This window comes from Dermacentor variabilis, chromosome 1 (genome assembly GCF_050947875.1).
Source record: "Dermacentor variabilis isolate Ectoservices chromosome 1, ASM5094787v1, whole genome shotgun sequence".
Taxonomy (NCBI): domain Eukaryota; kingdom Metazoa; phylum Arthropoda; class Arachnida; order Ixodida; family Ixodidae; genus Dermacentor; species Dermacentor variabilis.
The window spans coordinates 182,762,141-182,784,041 of record NC_134568.1 but is presented as its reverse complement, the minus strand read 5'-3'; the positions used below and the strand labels follow the sequence as shown (position 1 = coordinate 182,784,041).

General features: G+C 46.1%; 1 protein-coding gene across 2 annotated transcripts in view; it reads right to left on the bottom strand.

Moving 5' to 3' along the window:
* The window catches only part of LOC142588605 (solute carrier family 23 member 1-like), a 139,361-nt gene that overhangs the window by 87,036 nt on the left and 30,424 nt on the right, over window positions 1–21,901 (bottom strand). For both annotated transcript variants that reach the window (XM_075700446.1, XM_075700440.1), the window contains one exon: window positions 5,458–5,641. In XM_075700446.1, coding sequence (XP_075556561.1) covers window positions 5,458–5,641 — 184 coding nt within the window. The remainder of the gene's footprint in view (window positions 1–5,457; window positions 5,642–21,901) is intronic.

Genomic DNA, 21,901 nt, shown 5'->3' with positions numbered 1-21,901 from the left:
TTTTTAGTTCACTATGATATTTTAATTTGTTCCCCAAGAAGGGACTAAATTCCTGTTATATTTCCAGCGGCAATTTCTTGGTGACTCTCCATTGTGAAAATTAGCCATAGGTCGGGGAAAGCCAATGCAAACGAAATCGAACATGGCTCGATTCAGTAAAGAGGCCTTCATGTCGATATCGGGATGGCTCGAAGCAACGTGTTTCGCTGACGCAAGCGCCAAAATGCGCGCGCTCCAAACAGTCGTCTAACAGCTTATAACTAGAAGCGCTCTCGGGAACTGCACGCAAAACTTTCTTCCTCTTCTCGTTCTTCCTGATCTAGTTCAGAAATGTCATCGCGAGCTCAGCCAGCTGGCGCCAGTCGCACAGTCGCTTCGGGTTCGGCTGTTGTGGCCGTTGTGTAGGAATTGCAAACGGCGGATTACGTTCGGGCGCTTCGCGTGCGTCATATGTGGGACAGCTGCGCACTACACCTTATTAGTATGTAAACAGTCGCCATGGATTACATTCGCTGGATGTGTGCCGTGACGCATCAGATCCGCGCATACATTTTATTTAAGGGTATTGAAGGAAGGCGCCGAGCGGCGGGACGAACAAGAGCAGGAAATGCGCAAGTTCGTTTCAACACTAATTAAGCGCACGCTGCGACTCTTGCAATAAGCTTAACTCTAAGCGTGTAACGCGGATTGTCGCGCGCGATTTTTATCCCCGCCCACCCTCCCCCTTCTTCCTCTATCGCGAAGAGTACCTGACTTAACGAGGACATGTGATGTCGTCCTTGGTTTGGTTTCTGGCTTAGTGTAAAGCTTCGAGTTAACCGAAGCAAATTATGTTTCAAATAAAGTTATAGTTGCAAATATGCCACTTTTATTTTTTGTAAACTGCGCGCGCTGGGAAGGTGCAGTTGCAGTTGCTAAGTGCAGTTGTGCAAGTAAGTGAACCCCAAAACCTACGTGGACAATTCTCACCTCGTAGACATCGTACGCATACACATACGTTTTGTGGGTGTAGCAATTCGCTGGCACAATTTTTTTTTCTGTGCCAGTTTCCTCTTTATGGCATTGATAATAAGTCGTCACGCTTCCGTGTATTGCCCCTTGACGCGCGCTACGCGTCGTGCGAAGTCACGTTGCTGGCTGGAAAAGCGTCTTTTCGTGGTGTTTCTTTGCGGCACATTATGTTTTGCAATGCGCAGATAACATTTCTTATCAGTAAAACATCCTTGGTATGTGGCGTACTTCGTAAAATACAGTTTGGCCAGCCTGAAGGTGTTAAACTTCATTTACAATACGTTGCTTCATCGCACATAAATTATTTCCGTTCACTTTGAGGTGCCACGACAATCTATGATGTAAGCTGATTTTATGAAGTGGGAAGAAAGGTTGTTCATTTTATTGCAAACCTCCCACACGACCAGTGCCTAAAGCTGCTCTTTCAAGAAACGAATTCGCTTCGGCTCCCAGGCTTCCATAAAACCGCATTAAGTAGGTACTACAAAGTAGGCACGCAAAACGATAACTTCTTAAGCAAAATGCATACTCTAATTTTACGAACAAAACGCGTGACCTTCCTCTCAATTGTGGAGAAATCTGGGTAAAACACATCATACCAGTCAGACTAAAACAGCATCACAAAAGAACCTTCAGAGGATCATACACTCTTTCCCGGGAGATAATGATGCCCTTTTTGAAGCTCTAAAAAACCGCTACTTTAATACAAGCACCGATATTCCTCTACCCGTAGCTTATACCGGAAAGGAAAACAGGGAACTAGACAGCGACATTATGGAATCTGAAGTACGTGCTGTCCTAAACAACATCAAAACAACAGCGGCGGCTGGCGAGGACCGCATCACCAATAAAATGCTACGGAACCAAGACGATCAGTCGGTTACTGAAATCACCAATCTTTTCAACAACCACTGGAAAGAGGGAACTATACCCACCAGCTGGAAACATGCAAACGTAATTTTCATACCCAAACCAGGCAAGAAGCTGGAGCTAGAGAATCTCCGCCCTATCTCCTTAACCTCTTGCCTGGGGGAGGTAATGGAACACGTCATTCTTAACAGGCTAAACGAGTACACTGAAAGCAATGGGCTGCTGCCCCATACGTTGATAGGCTTCAGATCAAATCTGTCCACTCAAGACATTATGTGGCAAATACAGCACGATATCCTACAACCGGGCCCTATAAGAGCCACCCGTACAATTCTAGCGCTGGACGTGAGTAAAGCGTTCGACAATGTGTCACATGCTTCAATACTCACAAATCTAGCCCAAATGAATGTCGGGAAGCGCACTTATAGCTATATTACAAGCTTTCTCAAGGCTCGCACTGCAGAAATACATTTTGGGGACATTAAAAGCGGACAATTTCAATTAGGTACAAGGGGCACCCCTCAAGGTGCGGTCCTCTCCCCCTTCCTTTTCAATGTGACCATGCGAAACCTGCCTCCATTACTGGAAAGGATCCCGCATATCAAACACTCCATCTATGCCGATGATATCACCATCTGGACCAATAGCGGTTCCGATGGAGAAATCACGGAAGCATTACAAGCGGCCGCGGATACCGTACAAAATTTTGTGCGACAGAATGGTCTAGCGTGCTCGCCGACAAAATCGGAGCTTCTCGTCATCCGTGATAAATCAACCAAACACGCCACCGAAAGGGACGCCACCTTCCCTATACGAGTCAGTATGGAAGACGGCCCAGTTCCGCCCGTACTGACTATAAGAGTCCTGGGCATGTTAATTCAACATAACACCCATAATTCTGAGGCGATTGTCCGATTACGGACGACAGCCCGCCAAATATGTGGCCTAATCAGACGAGTAGCCACACGACACCGCGGTATGAAGGAGGCTGATATTTGCCATTTGACGCAGGCTTTCCTGATCAGTCGCGTCGTGTATTCCTTCCCTTACTACCACCTACGCCTTTCTGACAAGGAAAAGGTTAACAGCGTCATTCGCACAGCTCATAAAGCTGCCCTTGGTCTCCCGAGGTATGCGAACACTGAACGATTACTTGAGCTAGGTATATACAATACCCTAGACGAACTCGTGGAGGCCCATAAAACAGCCCAACGTGAACGACTCTCCCGCACCGCAACTGGCAGAGTTATTCTAAGTAAACTCGGGCTGAATCCCGTTATGAATTCAGCAGGAAGAACAACATTACTCGGTGCGGTCAAAAGCCGTTTGGTTATAAAACCATTACCCAAGAACATGCTCTCTGGGAGACACGACAAGAGGCGGTCTGCCAGAGCCAAGGCCCTTCAGGAAAGGTACCAAAGCAACCAGCACACCGCTTATGTCGATGCAGCAAAGCAAAATCACCAAACTTACGTAGTGAGCGTCGTGACCGGAGAGGGAAGTATCCTCAACGCCGCGACCATAAAAACAGCGTCCACCGTGGAAGCGGAAGAGACTGCCATTGCTTTGGCCATCATGAATCCCTCCGTGCAAACTATCATAAGCGACTCCAAAAGGGCAATAGTCAACTTTTCGAGAGGCAGCATAGGCGTCTGTGCAGCGCGAGTCCTACGGGACTTTAATAATGAAAACACTGTTGAACTCGTATGGGTCCCTGCCCATTCGGGGAATCAAGGGAATGAGGAGGCGCACTGGGTAGCCCGAGGTCTAATCAACCGGGACATGTGCCCCTCAGACTCGGATCCCATGGATGAGGCACCGACGACATACCAGGAAATAACAAACTATTACAAGCAAAAAAGGCGAATTTACCCGCCTCCAAATGCAAGCCTCACGCGAGCGCAAGCCTCGATCCTGCGTCGAATCCAAACTAAATCGTTCCCCAACCCACATTGGCTAGCCATAATTACCAACGGGCAATGGAACCCAATATGTCAAAATTGCACAAATCAAACATTGGCTACCCAAAATCACATTCTTTGGGGGTGCGAGGGCTTACCCCCTCCCAGGTCGCTCCTGCCAGCTCCCTCACAACAGACGTGGGAAGAGCTGCTCAGAACGCCGGAAGAAAAAGTACAAAAAGCCCTCGTTGCCTGGGCCGAAAGGGTCGCTCCTCGTGAGGGGCCATTCTAGGACTCGGGCCTGCCAGGTCATAACTGAGCAGAGTGTCAATAAAGTTGTTACCACCACCACCACCACCACCTACGGTGTTGCGTATTTACCTTTACTATGTCATCATCTGAAGCAAAATATACTGACGTAAATGACTTTTTCGCCGTCCTTACATCCATTTTTAATATCTCTAATAAGCACCGCCTTATTACAACTCGCACTTGAATGTCAATTAGCTCATTTCACTTCAAGTTTATTTGCCTGTTGAAAGACGCGTTGATGCATGCCTTTTTCTCTGCTGTGAATTACGATGAGTGTAATATAGTTACAAACTCCAACAGCAACACCAACTTCTTATCTCTTTATTTTGTTCTAGAGCTGTTACCAGATCTCTCGCTTCACCTTTCTTCCGTATTGTCGAAACGCACAAGTATTGATATGTGCCCTTGGATTTTGTATGGATGCTGCCATTTGCCATGTATGTTCGCGGACACTGTGAAGCACAAAAAGAAGGGTGGCTTCTTTTTCGCGACCTCGGAGCCATTGCATACTTGGAAGTTAAAAGAAAACTGAATTCAATTGATTTTGTTGCCGTGCGGCGATCGTGGCACTTTTTGTGTCAGCCATGAACTCAAATGTTATCAAAAATAATTATCACATGCACGTTTACTCGGTGCCCCGGGTAGAAAGCTGAGCATGAAAAATAGTCGCGTCAAAACCTCGACGTAATTTCGTTCCACAGATTTCACTTTTATAGAGCAGTAAAGTGCGTTATGTTCTGGGCCCGAATTCGCAAAGCTCTTCGTTTGTAAGTGTGCACAATGTTCTGGGGCCGAATTCCCAAATCTTTTTGTTTGTAAGTGTCCGCAATACTCTGGGGCCGAATTGGCAAAACTTTTCGTTTGTAAGTGCTCTTTGCCATTAGCCAGCTGCCTTCGCTAATAGCATATCCCTCATAAGAATTCGCTAGAATTATCAGCGGCGAACGATTCTAGCGCAATATCTCTTTGCCAGTACGGGCCCTACGGTACTACATCGTAGCTCGTGTTTCCCAGTTGCACGAGACAGGAACTCTTTATCCATAATCAAACGATAGCTCTTGTGGTTATGGCCTGATAAGTGAGCATTAACAATTTCAACGACGCTCGGTCATCGCCACTACAGAAGCAGGTAGCATGCTCCGGCACATCCCATCGGTCCCACCGCCTCGCACAAAGCCCATCGCTGCTTCGTGCGGCGCCTCCGCGGGTGGACGCCAGCGGAGGACTGCGCCCATTAGGTGCGCACCCACGGCGGAAACAGCCGGCGTCCGTGCGGCCGTCACAGAGGCACCGCCGGTGTGGTCACCCACGGCGGCTGCACGGCGGGTTGCGGTCAGGGCGCAGATGCTGCGCTTATATGTACCTCGCTCATTCGTGCCTGCCAGACGGCCGTCCACTCCTGGTCAGTGGCGGGGCCCGTGATGCCAGAGTCCGGATCACGCGCTGCGATGAGCTCATCCTCGGTCGGGCAGCGCCACTCTGGCAGGGCCATGGTGGCAAGAATGGGCACGAGGAACGTCACACTGCAACCCTGGATGATGGGAAGCCTGCGGTGCACGTTCATCAGCCACGTTCATGAGTCGGCTATGACACGAGAAAGTAATTGCAGCAACAAGCGATCACTCCGTGTTTACGCTCCAGTACTAACACAGACACACACAAAAAAAGTTCCCATGTTATAATTTTTTGCAAGAACAGACGTAATGTTGGACATATTATTAGCGAAGACGGCTGTCTAATTGGAAGCATCACTTGCGAGCAAAAAGCTTGTTGAATTCTGCCCCTAATGTCAGAGAACGGACAGCTGCTATGTGTGATAGCTGCGCGGAAGCGGCTGACATGCCTTCAGAAGCTTTCCGTGTTCACAGGAACAAGTTCATAAAAGCTTGAGCTTTGACAATATCAACGTTCCATCGCATGCTCGTGCGTCCACTGCCTTAAGACGACTCGGATCGTCGTTCTCGTGCTGGCATTTCGTTTCACCAGGGAGGCCATTTTCGCCTTTCATTCCCGCTCCCGTTCCATAAGCCCGCAGCACTGCAGTAGCCACAACGACCGGGATAACAGATGGCGAGTCCTGCTTCTGATCCCTGGCCTGTTTATGGCCAGTTTGATGTCTCCGCCTTGCATTACTAATGTGCATTAACTCATCGCGACGACTACGTTAATGGACAAAGAGCGCCATCCTTTATAGCGGTAATAATAGGCAAAACATGAATACTAGAGGTAGCAAGTAAAATACACTGCGCGTCACCTTCTCAGTGCGATAAAGTCATAAGGTTTGCCTGCACTGACTTGTAAAAACAGGAACATGAACTTGTTCACATGCCTTCATTAAGACATTTTCAATTCAATTCAATTTTTATTTTTCCAGAAATAATAGGTCCTGGAAAGGGTCAAGAGCTAAAAGCTGTCTCGACAGCTTGACTAGACCCATGACCCCTCTACAAAGCAGTATTGCTGTACAGCAACAGGTAGTGTCCATGACATCAAGAAATGCAAAGAACAATGAATTATACAGTAGCATAAGGGCCATTAATTAATAAATATACAGCATATGATTTCAAATTGTGTGTAATAACTTTATCTATAGTTGTGAACACATGACAATACAAACAAAAGAAGTTTAAAACACCAGAATATAAAGAAAAATAGAATACATACATGTTCATGTGAAACAGTACTTGCAAAACAAAAGGCAAACATACATAGCCATTCATTCTTCGGATACAAAATACATTCTCAGTCCTTTTACGCCGTAACGGATAACACATTTATGCTCATTTAGAATAAATGACAGATTATGCTGTAATGACTGAACTTTATAATTATTTCGAAATTTCGGTTGAAGCCAAACATCCTCGTTACGTGTGGATAGTGTAATATGTCTTTTTCTTAGAGATGCTAGATTCATTAGAAAATCTTGGGAAGCTACAGTGGAAAAGTAAAAGGGGCGGAGCAAGCGATACAGATACGTATATTCCGCCCTAATTATACTGTAGCTTATAAAAGCACTTCGCGTGGGAGACTGTTATCAAGGTTTGCAATATGTCGCATGATCCTCTTTTGAAGTACACCTATCTTTGCAACGTTTCTTTTTGTCGTTGTAGCACATACTAGACCACAGTAGTTAATATATGAAGCAAACAGTGCATGATAAATTTGGATTTTAGCCTGTGTTGGAAGATGTCGGCAACGAGATAAGATTCCCGTCACTGCGGCTAGTTTTCTACAAACATCTTCTATGTGTTTATCCCAACTTAAGTTTGAAGAAAACGTAACCCCGAGAATTTTGTGTTCATTCACGACAAAGAATTCTTCAATATTGTAACTTGCTTCATAAGTATGTTACTCGCAATTCTGACGGACGTAGCTAGGTCGTAGTTACAGATATGAAAATGAGTTCACGGAAGCGTCTTTCTTGGAGAAAAATTTGAACTTTAATCTAATTCACCCCGAAACTGAATTGACTTAGCAGATGAAAGCTACTGGACTGATTGTAAATATTGGTGCAGATTCTTTTGCAGCCTCGCAGTGCTGCATTAGGATAGAAAACTGAGCGAGTTGGTACGCGTTCACGACGTAGTTTGTGCAGCGCTCGTGGGAGGACGAAGGATGAAGAAAATACACTAAGGACATGCAATGCAGCCTTGTGAAATACAACTCGTACGGAGAGACAACGGACTCTTACGGAGAACTGCTGCGGATCTAGGCACAGAGCTTGTTCTGTGTTCCTTCCTTGCCCGTTTTTATTTTTCGCGCTGTTTTATGGCCGCTGGATTCATACCAACTAGGTCGTATTCATGCCGTTTCTATGCATATTGACATGCGTTTCATATTCCATGGATAACATTGCATTCGAGGATATCTTTATGAGGAAATAATCTGTCTTAAGTTAAGAAATATTTAACGTAAACCGAGTCTGGAGGATGTGCTGGAATGCGGGAAGGCACACTTTTACGCGACTGCGTTTTTTTTCCGAACACTCTGGGAAATAAAAAAGCGGTACCGAAAGCGCGAATGTCTTTTTTTTCGTTCATCTCAAAGCAACCAAAATTTGATTCTAGAGCCAAACGCTTATTGTTTAGAGTGAACTTATTTTTTTACCTACGGTCAGGGACGAATGAACGAACTGAGAGAGACACAAATGGAGTTTTTTTTCTGTTCGCAATGTTTCGCCTTTCCTACCAGTTAAATATATCGCACACGGTGGCACAAACTCACCCCGTGCGCGGTTTTGTGAAATTTAATTCCAGCGGAAAGAACAAAAATATAAAATAAATAAATCGGAAACATTAACCTTCTCCAGAATCATTCGATCGACCTTCGGACCGCAGAGAAGGTAGTGCAGTTAGCTGCGTGGTGCCCTCACGAAAATTTGAGGAAGAAGCGATTAGTCTCTCGAGTGGAATGGAGCAGCCGAGCTTCTGCGCGTCTCACTAAATCGATGCAGCCTTGTGGAACCTACAGCTAGTGTTTGTTGATCGGTCTCGCGCACCAGTGGTTCTCAGTCGGCTGGCAAGAACGGCTCTCAATCTACCGGTAAGAGCAGTTCAGGACTGACTGGCAGGTATACGGTACAACATTAGTTGGCAAGAATGGTTTTCGACGAGCTGGCAAAAAAAGTTCTTAGTTCTCAACTGCAAACGTCTGTTATCATTCCCTGCCCCTTGTTTTCGGCGTCGGTGCCTACGCTGGCTAACATGGAATGCCCGAACCGTTCTGAAATGCGAGCAGTATTGTGAATTCGGCGCGAGATACGTTAACGGCGGCTTGCAGGCTCCGCAGCGGTGCACAGTTTTATTAGGACAGTGAAACGGACACTTTCTTTCTTTCTTTCGCAGTGTGAAGGAGTTTTTAAGGCTTCATCGAGGTCGTCCATATGCCGGGGCACAGAATTGTCGGCAAGCGTAAGCGGAGAAGAGAAGAGTAATCAAGAAGAAGAGCACGACGTACGTTCAATAAGCACAGTATATTTGACTGACGTTTCGGCTGGTGGACCAGCCTTTGTCAAAGTAACATGTACATGCATTTGGGCTTCCTTATAAACCCGGGATACATCAGATAAAGTTGTGCGCAATAATGCCAACAAGAAAAAACAACATAAATATAGGGATACCGCTGGCGATAGCGATACCACACACGTGGCACACAGTGCAGAAATGAATCGTTCGTTTACTCAATATTACAATGCAAACCAATTGAAATCAACATTAAATAGAAAAATTAATACAATAAAAAGAAACATGGAGATAATAAGGCACCGCGCGATAGTACATTCAGGGTGCGGGTGAAGTGCACTGCTCATGAGCAGTAGTCGTCATAGCGAGCAGGATGAATGACCAGGGCTTTTATTGGCATGCGTACGGTGAAATACAGTGTCGTGTGCAGACTATGGACATTATGTGACACAGAATTGACGCAACAGCGAAAAAAATTACAATAATAATAGAACCCACAGTGATTGCTCAGTGGCTACGGTGTTGGGCTGCTGAGCACGAGGTCGCGGGATCGAATCCCGGCCGCGGCGGCCGCATTTCGATGGGGGTGAAATGCGAAAACACCCGCGTACTTCGATTTAGGTGCACATTAAAGAACCCCAGGTGGTCGAAATTTCCGGAGTCTTCCACTACGACGTGCCTCATAATCAGAAAGTGGTTTTGGCACGTTAAACCCCATAATTTAATAAATAATAATAGAGGGTTCTCGAAAGAAAGCTGCGTCTCATGGCATACATAAGGCGTGACGGCTAATGTCAAGGATGCTTAGTAGGCACGCTGGTTAGTGTGCCTGTGCTTTCATTAATGCCAGATGACACGGTGTTAAACTTATAGATTAGGTAAGACTCGCGGACTTGCGATCGTGATGGGAATGAAAGCCTGATTCAAGTACAGTGGCCCTGAGTTTTTTGAAAAAATGGCCTTGTAAGCCTTGATAATGGTAGGTTAGGAAGTGTATTAGCATGTGATCTGTGGTTATTATTATTATTATTATATAACAAAGAGAGAAAATTGAAAAGTTGAGGTGAAAGTCAAGCACAGAAATTAATTTAAAGAGTGAATCTTACCTCCACAAATATTAAGTAGCCAACTCGTCGAGCCACGCTAAGGATAAAAATACGTGAGAGTGCTTCCGAAATCTACACGTATCGATCTGTACGAGGAGGAGCAAAGGAGAGTCAAAGGCTTCAGCTATGCGACATGACTCTGCAGGCGTAACGCCGTCTCCGGTCGGAGCAGGCACCGGCGCGCGAAAACTTCGCGTGGCTTTTGCGCCAGCGTGCGGCAGCCCTCGACAGGAACGGGTTTCACGCCCGAGATCTTCCGAAGCAGCCGGCACGTGGTGTCACGAGGCTACGGAGCTCAGTTTCCCAGTGTCGATCATTCTGTACTGCAAGTCTTTTCCAAAGCAATACATGCGCTTGATGTCGAACAGAGATAGACTTTCTGTTCTTTTACGCAGCACACAATTGATGCGCATTACGCGATGTAAATTTCGAAATTGTCGCTGTATTTTGGTCCTAATATATATTTTTCTGTACGCAAGCCCTGTGTAAACAACCTTTGTCAGTTCTTGAACTGTCCCTTCACCCTTGAAACTAAGATGATTTTGTTTGCCTCAGTTAACAGGAGAACACAGACGACTGTTTCCTTTTTTGAAAATTTTTAGGGGGTGGGGAGGTGACCTCAATCGAGATCTGTTTGGGTTCCTTGATTGCATTGTTGGCCATGTTAACATCTATATTTTAATTTCCTCTTCGCGCATTCATGAGAGGAAGGAGAAATTCATAAAGCCGTTTTATAGAAGTTGATCTTAGGCGAAGCGGCAACTCACATTGAAGAAAGCAATATAGTGCGAATAACTGGACCTTTTATTATATCTTTCTGCAAGCTGTTGGGCTTGCCGGACGGCGGAAGCTGTTTATCGCTGTCGTTGTAGTGAATTTATTGAAGCGAAAGTGAGCGAAAAACCAGTGTCTGTACTCTTTATCAGCGAAAAGGCATCTTAACTCGCATTGCCATTGGTTGCGAGGCCATGTCGCGAGCTGCCCTTCGATGGTGCAGAGTGGGCGAAAGAGAACACCTGCTCCTCGATAGCGCTGCAGGTGTTGGGTGAGGGGAGAGGACACCGCCGCGACGCCACGTCACCATCGCTCTCGCTCTCTCAGGAGCGCTCTTCGACGGAGCAGAGTGGCAGAGCGGGCAAAAGGGAACACCTGTTGCGATGCTAGCGCGGCAGGAGATGCGTGAGGGGAGAGGGCATTCCTGCGACGCATAACTCGATGGGCATCGCCACGTCGGTGGCATGTGACGTTGACACCGAAGGCTACTGCTGCTGCTTGGTGGCTTGAGCAGCGCGTACCGCTATGGTACATTACTCGCAGCACCGAAATCGAAGGACCGCTCAAGGCTGTTCCATGAGACATTAATGCTTTCGCCTTTACAGCGCATAACAATTGTTTAGGTGTCCCCGGATTTTTCTGATTGCCCGCTCTCGCTGTAGCTGTTGCGAGTAGTTTCTAACATGGCAGTCTCTTTGTGGCGGTGTCTATTTCTTAGGCTTATCATGGCCCGAATACAAAAGAACGGTTTCGTTGCACATTTAACATAAAACACGTGTTTTGAAGCTAACTCGTGCCGCTTTATTTATTTTTAAACTAAGGGTAAAACTGAAAGGCTGAAGAAACAAACACATGGCAATGTGTCTCTGCAAGAATTTCACCTGTGGTTCTTTGACGCACCGAACTGGTTCATTTAATGCCTTCTTGCCGAGTTTAGCCGGCTTCCTTATGCCATCTCAATGGCTGTTCTCGCGAAGGAGCTATACTCGCGGGCAACTTTCTCTGGCTATTGAGGGAAAGCTACGGGCACATGGCTGTTGCACATGTGTTACCACGCCAAGTAGTCCGGCAGCGTTTGAGAGTGCTTTTGGTTGGTCGGAACAGACGCTGAATCGACGCAGCTTTTACGTGCGGCGATTTCCCGTTTCCCCAGACGCGGAACGGAAGGCCGCAAAATAAGAACACCTTTGCACTCAATGGTGTGTTCTGTCTTATTTAACTGTTGCTAATAAGGTGTTTATATTTTCTCTAACCCGGCCTAAACTAGCGTGGATTAAAACACGGGTCTCTTTCAGAGACGCTCTCACTTGTGCGCGCTTTGCCTCCCTTGCTTTCATAGCCGCAGAAAGTTGTCCACGAGCATAATTATCAAATGCCTAGATAGTGCTCGTAGTGCCGGTGAAACAGTGGATAATGAATTATCGCTTGCCACATCTCCTGTCGGATTCCCGGAAAAGCGCGCCGGTGTGCTTCCACAAGTGGCGATTGTTGACGCTGATGTTTAGGTCAGCACTGGGCGTATAGCAATCTAGCAATCGAACGGTGTAGCTGAAGTGTCCAGCGCAAGAGTGGACACGGGACACTAAAAAGGCGACAGTCGAATGCCAACTAGCCCGGTCTCACACCCGGCTAACGATCAATTCGGGTGGTTGATACTGTGCTCTGAGTCGGATTGCAAGACAATCTATATCCGAATCATAGAAAGCACACGACACCTGAGCGGATGGACACTTTCTGGAGCAGTACGAGGAAAGGAAGCAAGGCCGAGGGGAACTTTCGGTGACGCCCGATTGGATGCCGCCACATCGCATAGTATAACATCACGACGAGCGAAGGCGTGGTCTAGAGAAAAATGGTGGACTACAAGAACGACAACTGCATTGGCATTCGTTTGCAAGGCAGTCCCATACGCCGACACAGCAAGTTTTCAGCACTATGATAAAGATGCTTTCGTTGATTGCCTCTCGACTGAAAAGAATAACTGAAGGTGACGCTAACAAATTCAATCGTTGCCACTTCATCACCATCGACGTGAGGCGTGCAAAGCACGACAGCACCCATACGAAACTGCCTAAAGGGCCGAGCCTATACCGGAAAAAGCGCGCTGACGTCCGTAAGCTGCATGGCCCTCACGTGACCGCAAACCGCCCACATCTCGCAAATGCTCCAACGTCGTTGGTGAAAGTATGTCTGGGCGCTCCAAATCAGGTTTCAGAAATCTGAAAGAACTAAGCGAATATAGCCGGAGTGTACTTTTTCAACCACCCGAACAAAATGATTGCCTCTGGAGCGCTCCAAAACAACCACCCGATGATGCCATAAGTTACGATTGGCGCTATAGATGCAGTAGGCGCGTGTAAGTGACGTTAGGACTCAGAGGCTCGCCCCTTCCCGCTTTAGTGCACCTTCTGAGATGCGTAGTCTCCACGTCGCCCTACAGGACCATTTCCCACCAAAATGTTTGGAAAGGCCGTCGCGGCGTTATGCACGCCCACGTGCTCTACACATGTCAACAAGGTACCTGCACTTCAAGATCCGCATCGGGCTCGCCCGCACCTTCAAAAATTTTAACAAAATGTGCATAATCCTCTCTAACACTTCCATTTCCATCGGTGTATCGTTATTAAATAGAAGAAACACAGACGGACGGACGGACGGACGGACGGACGGACGGCCGTCCGTCCGTCCGTCCGTCCGTTTACATTTCAGCCCGATGGTGTTAGCTGGTGTTAAAAGCGGTGGCATTTTTCTGGATGAAGGCGTCATTAATAAACAACTCTTTCGCCAGGCAACATGCTGCCTTAGTTGGGCGGTGTTTACTTACTACATTGCCAACGAACGACTTGAGCACGTATGAAAAGCGCCAAACCACTTGAAGAATTACGCAAGTCCGGAAATCAAAAGAAAGGCTAGAAGCCTGTTTTATACCAAATGATCTATCATTTCCTGCAAGCGATGGAACCTACTAAAAAACCGTGCAGTAGAAAGAACGCTCCTGCATTACGCAGCGGAAGGAGACGTAACCAAAATATTCCACGATTCTTGTCCACGAACAGCGAAATAAAGTTCATGACAGGCATGTCTTTCGTACACGAGTGAAGTACAATATATAAATTCTCGTGGGATTCTTGCGCAATGTTAAGGAACAGGCCACAAGCTACAACTTTGTAGAAAATTGCGAAGTATACGGGTTAGAATCAGGACTCAGATTCACAATATACTCTTACGTTTGAATTGTTCGCATGCAAGCGAAAGTTCCAACCAAGGCCAGGGGCCCTATGACGTAAAACTATTCCGAAATGCTTTTATTCCAACCTCCTGACGTCAAACTTGCGTAGCCACCGATGGAAGCACCGGGCGGTCACCCGCAGGGTTGTCTGAACAGACCAATCAAACGCCCTCCACGTTCATAGGAGGTCACTTTTGTTTGCTTGAAAAACGAATCACATTGGCTACACTGAGCGGCTTGTCGTATCTAATTGGCTGACAAAAGGCGAGGAGAACGCTCAAGTGGAGAGGGATACGATGGGACAGAACCAATGCACTGAAAATCGAAAACCGGATGAAGAGAGTGGAGCCGCAGCGTCTGCGATTGGTCTGCTTCCCCTGACTTAGCTTGTGGTGGCTGGTGGAAAATCGCGGCGGCATGTAACGGAAGCTTAAGAATGACGCTAAAACGGATCTTCAGCAAAGAAGAGTTGGCCGAATGAGGTCGTAAACGTGCCGAAAGTGCTCGAAAACGTTACACGGCCACGGAAGAAGCTTTAGTATACGCAAATAAATCCATGCTCTCCGGCAGGTGCGAGTAGCCAGCGCCTGAGCGATCGGCGGCAGCCATCCTTTATTCCTTTCGGAACGGGGCAGGCTGCGGCTATTCAGAAGATAATTCAGTTTTGTTGGGCATATTAATGCATCTTTAATGCGTGCACGTCACTTTGACGCGTTGAGTTTTCGCGGTTTTGTGACGTCGCGTGACAGGCAGGTGAAGTGGGTGCAGCCCGGAAAGTTTTGATCAATCGCCGGGGGCTAATGGCGAGAAGGCATCGAATCAGAAATAACTGTTTTTCTTTTTTCGGTAAAATCATGCATAATCATTGCGTACACATATATCAGATGGGGAGGTATCGCGGTTTTCGAGACGTCGCGTGACAGATAGGTGAAGTGGGGGTGGTTCAAAAAAGTTTTTCACCAATCACAGAGGGCTGATAGCAGAAATGGAATAGAAAAAAATGGAATAGTTTTACATTATAGCACCCCTGATGGTTCGTGGGACATTGCGTAAGCGGGCGAACAATCGCAAAGAGCACTTACAAACAAAAAGCTTTGTGAATTCGGCCCTATACTATGTTTCCGGCGAACACATTGGAAGTGCGAGAGTAAAGGTGAAGGAAATGAAATTCAGCTCCTTGAAAGTCGTCAATTTGTGGAAGGCGGCTGGGACAGTGGCTTGCACGGCGATGGGTAGGCAACGCATAGTTACACTCTAAGAAAAGTTTGCACCCTTTGAGTAGTATCTTGCCGCAAAACGATAAGCGTCATCTGTCTTGTCCGCATTTCCTTTCTTTAACGCTGCGAGCCTGGTACTTCCCAGTAACGAACGGCATGCGCGTTATCAGCATGACCTAGCATTGCCGACAGGAAAGTAGCGGGCGCGACGTTTTCAAGAAAGGAAACGCAAGCACGGCAGATGACGGTTATTGTTATGTGGCAGATATACACCCCAAACGGTGTAAACTTTATTTAGAGTGCAGGACTCCCGAGGAGCAGCGTTAATACGACGAGCAGCAAAGGGGGGAAAATTGGAGGACGCTTAAGCTTCGCCTTTAAGAGTGGAACGCGACAGCCTTTAAATATCCCCGACAGCTTCTCACGCTACCCGGCAACTGCAGCGTATGTAACCGTAATGTTTACCGGGAAGCGCTCGCGGCGAACGCTATGCACGAAGGCGGGCTTTATGGTAGAAACGCGGCCTCTTGCTTGGACCGCGATGCGGCGGAGGCGAGCACCATCTGATGTTTCAAGGAAGCGGGCGCACCGCTCTGTGGACTCCGAGATATTGACCCGCGGGCGCGCGCAAATGGTGGACGCCGTCACCGGTCTATAAATGGTAGAAACGCTGGAAAATGGATATCTTGAGTTTTCGCGTAACAGAATTATGCTTTCTCGTACATTCAAATTACAATTCGAGAGCTATCATGTCTGTAGGTTGTGTGTAGGTCGTGCTTTACAACTTGTCTACGTATTCTAGCTTGACTTCCTTAAGTAACTTCCTCAAGGATTTACTGCGACACGGGGCCCTTAACGCTATCGCGCAAGAAACAGCAATACGACCAGCGGCGGCGTGCTGCCGTGGAATTCCAGCCCAGGGGAAGTCCGCACGTCCACATTCTTCTGTGACTGAACAATGCGCCTGAGGAGGAATTGAGCAATAAAGCATTGCCTACCTCCTCTCAGCAGTTCAAATGGCTGTTTTGAACAGCTTGGCTGTACATCCCCTTTGTCAGGGCCAGGATGGAAAGTCACTTTTTTTTTCAATCATTTCGGGATATGTCACGCGAATGTACTTACGTATTTTCCAAAATAAGGTGCGTCTTTTGCGGTAATTTTCACCAGACCTCATACGTGTTTTCAACCAGCGCAAAGAGTTACTGTCTCTACAGGAGCTGCCGTGTAACGAGCTTGAGCGTATACTACAACGGGTCGGCATTATCTAGAGCGACAGCAGCGCAATAAACTGGGTGAGTCCCGTTAGTTATCATTTGCAAGAACGGCGGAAGCTGACATTGTTCTTAGATGCAAGAAAGAATGACAGCCCAAAGAGGAAACGTTCTCAAATATCAAGACGCGAAGACGTCGTGGCAGAACTAAAAGGCGCCAATTTCTGCCATCGACATCGGAGAAAATATCCGCTTTCGCCAAGTATCATTGGAGGAGAGTTCATCTCGGTTATGCCCGTTTTCGACTCCTTGTGAATGTTATCACTGCTAGAGGCTTCCTTTCATTATTACATTCAAATTGAATTGGATATTCAATGGCGTACTAGGTGGGAATTTTTATGTTGACGATGCTTGGATTTCCCGTGCGATAAGCGAGGGGCAAGACCATGACTAAACGCTTTGAAAAAAGCAGCACGGATCAACTGTCAAGCAATAAAGCGTCAGTTTAGTCAAGTTAGTGGCTGACATCTTCTCTAAGGAAGTCGTAAAATACACTTTTTGCGTGGCCAATGGCAGTGTCTTTCGTTTCAAAAACCTATTATGGCCATCGTTTACTTTGCCCAGCATGGTGCCGCTCGCTTTAAGAACAGAACATTATAAATTAAGTTAAACAACAACAACAACAACAACAACATGCTATCAGCTAAATCATGATGTGCATTTTTCGTGATGCACACAACCTCTTTTGTGTACGATTTGCGTTCAGCATTAAACTATCTGACATATCACATTAGTCTGTATGATATAGCTTCCAGAGAGGAAAAGTTATTTTAAGATCCCAGCTGGAATTGTCGATCTCAGAAGCTACTTCTACAATGGATGTCACGCGAGAACTGGTGGAAAGACACCTATACAATATTTGCACGAAAACATTTTTTTTTCTTATACATTTGTAGTGTTGGTATAACGAGGCTGCAGGGAATCATGTGATATAATATGCAATAAATTTATGGCACTGTCGTTTCGAGTTGAGTTGAGTTGAGTGGTTGTAGGCTATTGGTGGGATTAGCCTTGCAGTTGCTGCCGGCAATTGCTCCACCGTAGCGACGTTTAAATGACATAAATCATATAAATCAGACACAGACCTCACAACTACACATAGTCACTGCTAAGGTCAGCATGTGGAGGCCAAATCCGTGTCCTGCAGGTAATTTAAAAGAAGGCGAGTAACCTCCTTCCTACACAACTGGTTCCCGCGCGGGAAAACAATGTCCTGAAGAGAACTGTGAGGAATTCCTGTCTTCTTGAGGGACCCGAATAACACACTCCTTTCCGCGTCATACGCCATTGTCGGCAGTGAGTACCTGCTTTCCGCAGCCGCTATATTGTTGGTGCATCCTTCATTCGGTGTCTGTGTTATGTTTGAAGCTTATCACCATTGTCTTGACGCTTCATTTGTGCCACCGACGCTGTTTTCATGACCATGATGAACAAGATTTTAACTTTTTAACAATGGTTTCGGGGAGCACATCACCATTGCAGAATTGAAGCAAGCAAATTCTCAAAGCATCACCTCATTGCTAGAAATATTTGTGCTTGGCACTACTTTCGAGAAATACGGACTCTAATTGCTCCGTGAAGTGCACTCTCAGAAAACATTGTGCCCTCTGGGGCTTATCTTGTTCCACCAAGAAAAATATTCATGATTCTTGCCTACACTTCCTTTACTTAGCCCACTACGCTCGCTACGCGTTTCTGTAAGCAATGGCACGTCTCGCTCATATGCTTGTGCAGTTTGCGACATGAAAGTAGCGTCAGCGCAGTATTAAAGAGAGAAAATACATGCAAGATAAATGAAAATTATATTTTCTCATAGGGAATACTTTCACAGAGAATGTTTGCTGTTTCATTTAGCAGTTTTCTACGCACATTGCTTTAAATTCTGGAAGGTTATTGACGGGAACAGTAATGCGTTCCGCTCTACTTTTAGTTATTCATTCATTGCTAAAGTTCATTCTCCCAAGGGTTGCTTGAAGTGATACGGGCATAATAAGATGATCTGTTGCCTGGTCTGATTAGTACGCCGAATACGCTGACGCCGCCGAACCATGGCATTTCTCAGCAGTCGTACGTGCCGTTTACGGAAGCGCTCATCCTCATGCTGTTAGGAGGCAAAAGCGCTTCGACCTTGTGGGAGGCTTCCAGTTGTGTTAGAGGAAGTCGCATTATGACATGCCGTTGACAAGTGTCATAGCCCAATATCCGAGAGTTAGCACAACCATTTCCTATGAAGGTACTATTCAAAACCTTTAATCTTTGCGACGAGACGTGAAAGCACTCATGGCTTGCCTATACTTGTCCTTTGGCTGGTCATGGTGTTTCCGACTAAGCATACCGTGCATTCGATTATAGTCCCTAACTGGCGAGCGTTTTATTACGATGGCAATTATATGGACACTCCAGGCGAATTTCTGCCGTCGTTGTCGCCTTGACGTTCCGTTCCTTGACCATAACACATATTTACGTTCTAGCTTTGTCCAACCACTACCATACATTTCATCTCGCATAGACTACCGCCAAAATGTAACCATTCCGCACTGCAACACCGTCGGCTTTTCATATTCATTTCTCCCCCAAACGAGCAAAGATTGGAATAACTTACCCGCAATACTTACAAGCATAATTGACACCAATAACTTTAAAAGCACACTTCAAAGCTTCATGTTATAAATTATTGTTGCGTTTGCTTGTTCTGTATAATAACTGCTTTTATGCCATTGTTTTACATTATGGTTTGTATTTTTATATCGTATGTTCTTTCCGTTCTTTATTTTGTTACGCCATGTATTTTTGCCACGCTTACAAGTTTCTATTTACCATTCTTATTTTGTATACGATGTTTTTTGCCATGTTGTTTGCCTTCCTTCCTTATTTTGTGATTTGCCTCTGTATTTACTTACTTTGCGCCTCCCCTCTGCAATATACAACCGTACCTTGAGGGTATGATAAATAAATAAATAAATAAATAAATAAATAAATAAATAAAAAAGTGCAAGGACGATAACATCGTCGCCGCACGCCGTAAACGTATGAGCGACAGAAAGCGTGCGAGCGTGAGCCGACTATGGTGGCTCAATATCGCGCACGCAAGGGAGGAATGCGGGAAGGAAGGGCGCCGTCTTCGGTCTTACGCAAGGCACCGGGGTGAAGGGAGGGAGCGCTCCAATGCAGTGGCCCTGCCTTGACAGTGATCTGCGATGGGGGCAGAGTACGCCGAGTGCTGATAGCTTCGTGTGCGCTTTCTAGCCGTTTAGTTCGCGTTGAAGCGACAGGCAGCATGAAGGTCAATTAGCTCGCTGCTGCGGCCGCAATTTCTAACTCCAGCGTTCTGACAGTGAGAGTGATCGTCGAGCGAGACGTGTTCATGCTTGCTTGCGCGCGCATGTCACCATCCTTATTAATTTAATTAGTAGCAGTACCAGTGCCAGTACTACGAAATGCTTGAAGTACAAATCCATGGTTCATGCTCAGTTCGGTAGTAACATCTTGAATGTTCACACCATGGCTTTCTAATGTCGCGCGAGCCATTTAAACTCTGACATTGAGTCAAGTTTCGTCGAAGCGTCAGCTTTAGAGGAACGGGAGGCGGTAGCGAAACTTGTCTTCCCGCTTAAACATGTTGTCTCATTCGTGTGTTAAGTCATTATGGAGGAAACTCCCATATATGTTGCTGTCACACGTTCCGATGCATAATCGGGAGATTATCTTTAAATATATTCACTGTATGGAGCGGTGTCCATCGCTGTTGCACGCCTTTGAACTGAAGGCCGTACTGAGAGCTCACGCGACATATCATCCATGTACACATTAGGCCAGTGTACATAGGTTCACGTATTATAGTTGTAAATATGGCGGTACGTGAAATATTTACATGCAAATTGAGGTTACTCTCTTACAGTGTCTCGAAGTACGTTGAATGCAGTACATGATTATAACGTGCATAAGCGTCTCCAATACCAGTATATTAGCCAGTGCGCGCATAGTCGCACACTTATCCATGTATGCAGTTTCTGAAACCGGGGCTTGGTATCCTAATAGATGCGCTTCGCACCTGCTTGGCCATACTATCAGGTAGCATTTTTTTTATAAACTAACTTCTCTCCAGTGTCTAGGTTCTCTCTCCTTTAAAACCGGCTTGTGGAAAGGAAGCTTTGAGCCCATTATTGTGTTGCAGAGGACATGCGGCTTTTGTGACAAGCTATGAGACCAATTTCACACTGTTTCACTCTCGTTTCTGCAAGCATTCTTTTTTTTCTACTTTTTCTCGCCTGTCTTCTAACGAGGGCTCATTCTGGTTGACACGTCTGTCACTCCCTCTGTTTATTCTCTCGATTTGCCGTTCCCTTCTGAAAGCATCACCTGCTTTATTTGCATTTTGTCTTTGTGCCTTTATTTTTGTTACTTTAAGATTTGTCTATCTTTCTTTGCCTGTCTGCCACTTCCGCTAGCCTTGTGCTGCGCTCACAAGAAATGAAAGCCACCGCGGGCATCCTCTTTGTCACATTTTCTCATTTGTCGTGTGAAACTAGTATATACGCGTAAAACCTGTGCCAAGTGAGAGCGAGCAGGGCACTGACATAAGCAATCTTGGGGAGACCTAGAAAAGGCCATCAATAAATCTGCATAGCCTTTGAATTGCACCTTGAAATTGATTTGCTTTGTTACAATGCGAAGCAAAAAAAAATCGGAGATGTTGCTCAAAGGTTTGATTTACCGCCCAGCGAAACAAGTAGGAAACTACCGTCCTATCTTCTTAACCTGTTCTTCCTATAAACTCATCGAACGCATAATTGCAAATGATATATTTCAGATTCTAAATACAAGTTCCGCGCTCAGTCCATGTCAGCATGGTTTCAGAAAAGGAATTTTCAACCGTTACACAATTAACAAAAGCTGTTCACACCCTTAGGGCCGTATTAGATAATTCAGGACAAGTTGACGTATTTTGTCTCGATTTCAGTGAGGCATTCGACAAGATTCCTCACGATAAACGACTTCTGAAGCTTAAACTAATACCCCAGTCACACTGGCACTTTCAAAGTCCTTTGAACCAAAGATCTTTTACTTCAAGGGAAAATGCACACTGTCACACAGGCAGAGCAAAGGAGCCCTACTCGGAGGGAGCTTTGAGTCAAAGGAGTGCGCGTTCGTCTTATGAAACCTTAAGGGAATACTCTCGAGCCTGGAGGGCGTCGGACAGCAGAAAAAATAATCTCTAAAAATATGGAAGTTCAATTTTCACCTCTTAA